Genomic DNA, 7,211 nt, shown 5'->3' with positions numbered 1-7,211 from the left:
CACACACACACACACACACACACACACACACACACACACACACTGTCATTACACACACCTCTTTATTAACCCCCTTCTTCTCTAATCATCTCCCTCAGTAATTCTGTCTAGAATCCCAATATATTACTGGTACTATACCAAAGGAACCTGGTTGGATGTTAAACACAGAATCTTATGCTCCTGGGTATTTAATTGGGGTATATCATGTGATGTGATTTGATTAAGGTTGTTTAACATAATAATCAGACTTTTTTTAATTGCTTAATTAAAGGAGGAGGGACAACACCAATGACCATTTTTAGAGCTTCAAAACCAATGGGAGAAAAAAGAGAGATGTTATCATCAACTCAGAGATTTGGCCAAAATAGTTACCACCTGGTCTCGGGTACTAACAAAGGTACCCACCAAGACCGGGTGCTGTAGGAGATATATTGGTACAGCTCTTTTGGCAATGTTGATATCATGCTGACTTATTTGACGATCAGATGTTTTAATATTTCTCTTCTTCTTTCCTCTCTTCCTCCCTTCCTCTGTCTGCTTGTGTATAATTCTACACACATGAGCAAGTGTGTGAGTGTGTGTTGGCCGCTAGTGCCAAAAAGTACTGCTGGCAGAATTTTTATCACACCAGATGGAATGCTTAGCAGCATTCTGTCCAGCTTTATGTTCTAAGTTCAAATTCTGCTGAGGTCAAATTACCTTCCATCACTTGATGAGATAAGTATCAGTTGAACACTGGGGTTGACTTAATAGATTCAGCCCTTTTCCCAAAATTGCTAGCCTTGTGCTAAAATTTGAATCCAATACTTCTCTCCCTCCCCTGCTGTCTAAGAGGTAAAGACCTCCTTTGGTCATGAATGACCATGGGATTGCACCTAAACTGGTTGAATCTCCATGCCAAATCATCATGCAATAAGCCATGCCAAATCATCAGCACCGAAACAGCTGTGCCCAATCATCTCAATCCAAGATCAGGTGGTCCTGAAACTGAAAATATAAAACTATAGGTGCAGGGATGGCTGTGTGGTAAAGTAGCTTGCTTACCAACCACATGGTTCTGGATTCAGTCCCACTGTGTAGCCCCTTGGGCAAGTGTCTTCTATAGCCTCAGGTTGACCAAAGCCTTGTGAGTGGATTTCGTAGACAGAAACTGAAAGAAGCCTGCCATATATATATATATATATATATATATATATATATATATATATATATATATATATATATATGTATATATATGTTTGTGTGTCTGTGTTTGCCCCCCCCCTCCCGCCATTACTTGACATCTGATGTTGGTGTGTTTACATCCCTGTAACTTAGCAGTTTGGCAAAAGAGACCGATAGAATAAGTACTAAGCTTACAAAGAATAAGTCCTAGGGTCGAATTGTTCAACTAAAAGCCGTGCTCCAGCATGGCTGCAGTGAAATGACTGAAACAAGTAAAAGAGTAAAAGCATCTGTACAGTGTGTGTGTGGGGGGGGGGGGGGGTTAACAAAGCCTCCCCTCCACTGGAACTGAACTCAGAATCATAAAGTAATGGTTGGTTAACTGGTGGGGGGGTCATGTGGTGATGTTTGGATTAATTAGGAAGAGGGAGAGGAGCCTTGATAGTTTGTTAAATCATCCCTGATTGGTGATGAGAGTTTGGATGAGGGTGGGCAGGAGGAGGAGGGGCATAGGAGATGGGAAGAGAAACATATTAGGGGGTGACAAGAATGGAGATATGGTTCCAGAGAAGATAGGTTCAGGAGAACAGAGGTCGTTGTAGCAGTGGTAGAAGAGAAAGAGATGTGACACAGTAGGCTTGTTGAGCAGAAGTTATGGTATGTTGGTGATTGAGTCCATCAATGAGGACAGGGTCACTGTTGCAATGTGGTCGTGGATGGCCAAAACGTGGAGATGATCACAAGATTGTGGTTTCCATTCCTGGACCGGACAGTGTACTGTGTCCTTGAGCAACACACTTCATTTCATGTTGCCGCTGTCCAGTCAGATGGCAAAGATTTCTGTCTGGGATATCACAACACTAACATCGACAACAGCAAGGTAGGGGACAGTACACCTGCTAAAAACAGCAGCCAAATTTCTCTGACATCCCACTCTGTCTCCTTACAAAAATATATCACACACACGCGCGAACTCTGTCAAAGCATTGAAGGAAATATAACACAAGGGAGATAATTCTGTTGTTCCCAAGTTTTTTTTTTATGGAATACGATTTCACCACCACCACCGTCGTCGTCGTCGTCTTCGTCTTCATCTTTTTTTTATTTTCCCTTTGTTTCAATCAGTTAACTGCGGCCAAGCTAGAGCACCACCTTGAAGGGTGTTAGTTAAACAAATTGACCCCAGGACTTATTTTCTCTTAAGTCATGCACTTAGTCTATCAGTCTCTATTACTGTACTGAAAAATTATGGGGACATAAACAAACCAACACTGGTTTTCAAGCAGTGGTGAGGACAGACACACATACAATGGGCTTCTTTTAGTTTCCATCTATCAAATCCATTCACAAGGCTTTGGTTGGCCTAGGGCTAAAGAAGAAGACACTTGCTCAAAGTGCCATGCAGTGGGACTGAACTCAGAACCATGTGGTTGGTAAACAAGCTTCTTAACCTCTCAACTGCTCCTACACCTATCATCATCATCATCATCACTACCACCCATCCACCATCTCAGTCTCTACATGGTCATTTGACGTACTGGAAATAGCAGCCAAATCTTCCTCAAATTGCAACTGGATAATGTAGTCCTAAATACTCTTTAAATCAACAGAATGGTAACAGATTGAGTGCATATCATCAAAGACTTGCTTGATTAGGATTAACCCAGGGATATATATATATATATATATATATATATATATATATATACATACACGTAAAGCTGTATACAGGGTGTGGTGGATAAACTGTCGTCTAAATTACCCAAAAATGAAAATAACACTGACCTCTCATTTTAACAGATATATTTACCAAAATTACATTAAAATATCTTGAAATACTAAAGAGTAAATTTATTCAATAAAATCACCATTGACTTCAACCAAGGCCTCCAGACGACTTTGGAATCACCTGCAATTCTTTTGGACGTTCTCCTTGTTTAAGTTGGTGAATGCTGCCATAATCCTTGCCTTCAGTTCATCTTTGGTGTTACAAGGAGTTTTGTTGGTCTCTCGCTCAACTGCAAGGCTTTGGTTGGCCCAAGGCTACATTGAAAGTCACTTGCCCAAGGTGCCATGCAGTGAAACTGAACCTGGAACCATGTTGTTGGGAAGCAAACTTCTTACCACACAGCCACGTCTGCACCTGTATAAAGATATTTTATAACAATTAACACAAAGAAGCAATTTAATAAATTCTGTCGTCCACTTAGTGAATATGATTTAATAGCAGCTTATGATATTGGGCAGGTGAATGCAGTGTGTAGACTTGGATCTGTGCAAAATCAAATCGTGGTAGATTGGGTTTGAAGAGAAATATATTATGCTTACTTTGGATGTAAAGAAAAACCAGACATTGATGTCAGGGAATACCAGTCAAAATTGAACAAAACCAGCTGAAAACTACTATTATTGTGAGTGAATTTCCACAGGTACAACCTCTGTGAATTAAGCAATTATTTCATTATTTATTAATACACAACAAACAACAGGTAAAATACGAATGCATTGTAATAATAAGAGAGTGTTTCAAGGAATAATGTTAGCTTTGTACAGCAATTTCCTGTACATTCTCTTTTACTCATCCTTTTTAAGTTCTTGCATCTCTACGAAACACAACCTGTTATACATGCTCCACCATTCTCCACAACATTTCACACATACATAAATTACACAATAAAGAAAGTTAAATGACTGACAAACCAGGTGCAATTACTGGTATCAGATGTGGCCAACATGAAGAAACAACAACCAATATAGCCTCTGGCACACAAAATTGTGATGGTTACAGTTTAATGGACTTTCATGGTATATGTACACAGTCACAGCCAACCTTGGGCTAAACAAAAACAACTACTACTACTACTACTACTACAACAATAACAACAACATCAACTCTAACTCTTCTAATTTTGAAGAGCAAAGTTTAGAAAATATTTAATTTGTAAATTATGACATCTGTTAATAAAGAGTCCAAGTTCTTTGATCCAAAGTTTAAAATTTCTGATAAGAACACAGACATGTTTCTCTCACAAATTAATTCTTACTGGATAATAAAAAAAAAAAAAGAAAAGATTTTAGCTTATTTTTCTAAATCCATGAATTCAAATATGTCAACATAAAGTTTATAAATATTTGAGGAAGAATATTTGGAGAAATAAACCGAAACTGAATAACATTATTTGTCTATTTAATATAACTTATTAAACCTCTGAGATAATAAATAAATAAACATCCATACAGCAGGATAACTAGCGTTTTCACGAATCCTATTTCTATGTCAAATAGTATTTCGGTTTCACCATACAAACATATATAAAGGAATCCTGCAGAGATTGTTTCCACTAAACTAGAGAAAAGAGAAAATACTGTTATACCGTAGTTACCTCCCTTTTAACAGTAGCCACAATTTTTGGTCTTCTTTAAACTAACAGACAGAAACGATAAAATATGAGATGATCCGATGAATGAATTCAATATTTCTTGTTTCCAGATTATTTATGAAACTGTTTAATACCATTGCATCCTCTGAATATCTGTGCTGTTAGTCACTTTAAAATCTTTTAAGCTAGTCCTATCTAGTACCATTGTGTGGTGCCGCAGTATGTTACAACATCAGTTCTTTCCCATGGAACAGAAACATCACACACACGCACAGGCACGGAGAGAGGGAGGGGGCGGGTGGTGTGGGGGAGTGGGAGAGACAAATTCAAGGATTTCTAGAAAAATTAACATTTTGTAGACAGTAGCGATTAAACATTTGAATTGTTATGAGCTATTAAGTGTGTGTGATTATGAGAGTTTAGTGTGTGTGTGTGTGTGTGTGTGTAGATCATAGTAGGTGCAGGCATGGCTGTGTGGTAAGAAGCTTGCTTCCCAACCATATGATTCCAGGTTCAGTCCCACTGCTTGGCACCTTGGTTCTATTATAATGCATGTCATTATTTGCCTGTAGCTGGTTGCCTACAGGTTCTATGATCTAGAATGACATGGGATGGATATTTCTTACTTTTTACATACAGATAATAAGCTTAACATATCGTTAATCGTAAATAAAACACAAAAATGGATCAAGAGTCTTGTGAATTCCATTTTCTCTTTCTCTCATTTGTTATTTACTTGACGAACACCGAGGAATACCTGAGGTAGATCTAGTTGTGTTTACATCAATACTGGGAATGACATCAGGTAGCCATAAACAGTGAAAGTGCTTTAATCATCATCCTACAAGATGTATACCCAAGCTTTAGATAACTACTTACATACATACAAACAAATATACATATACACGTACATACTTGCATACATACAAATGTATTTGCACATATATACACACACACATACATGCTTACATACATACATGCATGCATGCATACATACATATCGTGAGTGTGTGCTAGAAGAAATAGTGAATTTCTTTCAAATTCTTGTAACTGCCTTTGGCAGTTTATTTGGGAAGTGAATGTAAGCGTCAGATAATTTCCAGCCTTTCCTGTTTCAGTTAGTCTGTGTCATAGGAATTGTACCCATCATGTACACACACACACACACACACACGCACGCGCGCGTTTGTGAGGTAGTTTTAATCTATGATCCAGTCTAACACACCACTTGGTCTGTAAGTGTCTTGTGTTGCAGTCATTCAGGTCATGTCTCTGTGTCTTAGGATAACTTACTCCCGTCAATCACAAAGTCCCTAAAAAGTTGCTTAAGTCTCTGCTTTCCCTCTTAACAGTAAATAACAAAAAAATTCAATAAAATAAAACAAGGAACCATTCTATCTCCCCCTTCAAATACCAAGACATAAAGGGTCAGGTAACACTTTACTGACAGTTTCTCTTGTTTGTTTAACTTTTGTTTAACCCTTTCGTTACTGTATTTATTTTCAGATGCTCTGTGTTTCTTTCAATTACTTTAAATATAACAAAGAATTTAGTAAAATAACTTAGTTATCATTCAGCTAGTGTTAGGAACTTAAATTGTAACTAAGGTTTGGTGGAAGATTTTAATTCAAAACTTATGAAAACAAGACATTTGTACTACAGAGCCAGAACCAGTTTCAGCCCTGTTGGTAACGAAAGGGTTAAATTGCTGTTTGTCTTTGTTCCTTTCCTGATGTCGCTCACACAATTTCCTTCTTCTTCTTCTTTCAGGTTTGATATTTCCCCATCACAGATATTTTAGTGATGACTACATTTACATATTGGCATGTGTTGATTACGTTAGCATTAAACTTTCACCTCTTCCCTGGCTTCTTGTGTTTAGTTGATATCACTTACCATGTTGAAGAAGAACGCAATACTGGAACCTATATCGGTGATATCGCAGCAGATTTTCTTCTTCTAAATACATCCCCATACCAAGGTTCCCTCCAAACAACATTTAACCAACTTCAGCAGAGGAAATTTGGTTCTAATCAACTGTTCAACGTGACTACTTCAGGTAAACTTCACACAGCTCGGATATTGGATGCTGAACAGCTGTGCAGTCCCAAAAAGGACTGTTATACCATTGTTAAAGTTGCTGTCCGACAGGCAGACATGTTTATGCGAATTTTAAAAGTGAAAGTAATAATAGAAGATGTTAATGACCACCATCCAGAATTCCCAGAAAGAGTTGAGAATATAGTTTATTACGAGACAGATGGAATTGGTACAATCAAAACCCTACCGCATGCCATTGATAGAGATGTTGGAGTTGTGAATTCAAAGATATCATATCAGTTAAGAAATAAACCAGACTTACCATTCACATTGTCTGCAAGGAAAACCATTACTGGTAGTTCTGAACTGGGAATCATTTTGGCAAGGAAATTAGACAGGGAGGTAAAAGATTCTTATAATCTACAAGTTATTGCCAAAGATGGAGGCTATCCATCGAAACAAGGTGTTTTAGATGTGCACATATCTGTCATAGACTTAAATGATAATTCACCAGTATTTAATAAAGATATTTATAACATCTCAGTAAGGAACACGCATCAAAGAAACAGGCCAATTGCAATGGTGTCTGCAAAAGATTTAGATTCCGGAGAAAATGGTCATGTTAGT

At 37.7% G+C, this 7,211-nt stretch overlaps 1 protein-coding gene across 1 annotated transcript in view; it reads left to right on the top strand.

Moving 5' to 3' along the window:
- LOC128249418 (protocadherin-11 X-linked-like) overlaps positions 1-7,211 on the top strand; it is a 79,571-nt gene that overhangs the window by 17,704 nt on the left and 54,656 nt on the right. The window contains exon 2 of the mRNA XM_052972986.1: positions 6,315-7,209. Coding sequence (XP_052828946.1) covers positions 6,348-7,209 — 862 coding nt within the window. The 5' untranslated portion in view covers positions 6,315-6,347. The remainder of the gene's footprint in view (positions 1-6,314; positions 7,210-7,211) is intronic.

Source organism: Octopus bimaculoides, chromosome 14 (assembly GCF_001194135.2).
Source record: "Octopus bimaculoides isolate UCB-OBI-ISO-001 chromosome 14, ASM119413v2, whole genome shotgun sequence".
Taxonomy (NCBI): domain Eukaryota; kingdom Metazoa; phylum Mollusca; class Cephalopoda; order Octopoda; family Octopodidae; genus Octopus; species Octopus bimaculoides.
Note: the sequence above shows the minus strand (reverse complement) of the source record. Positions and strands in the feature narration are given on the sequence as shown.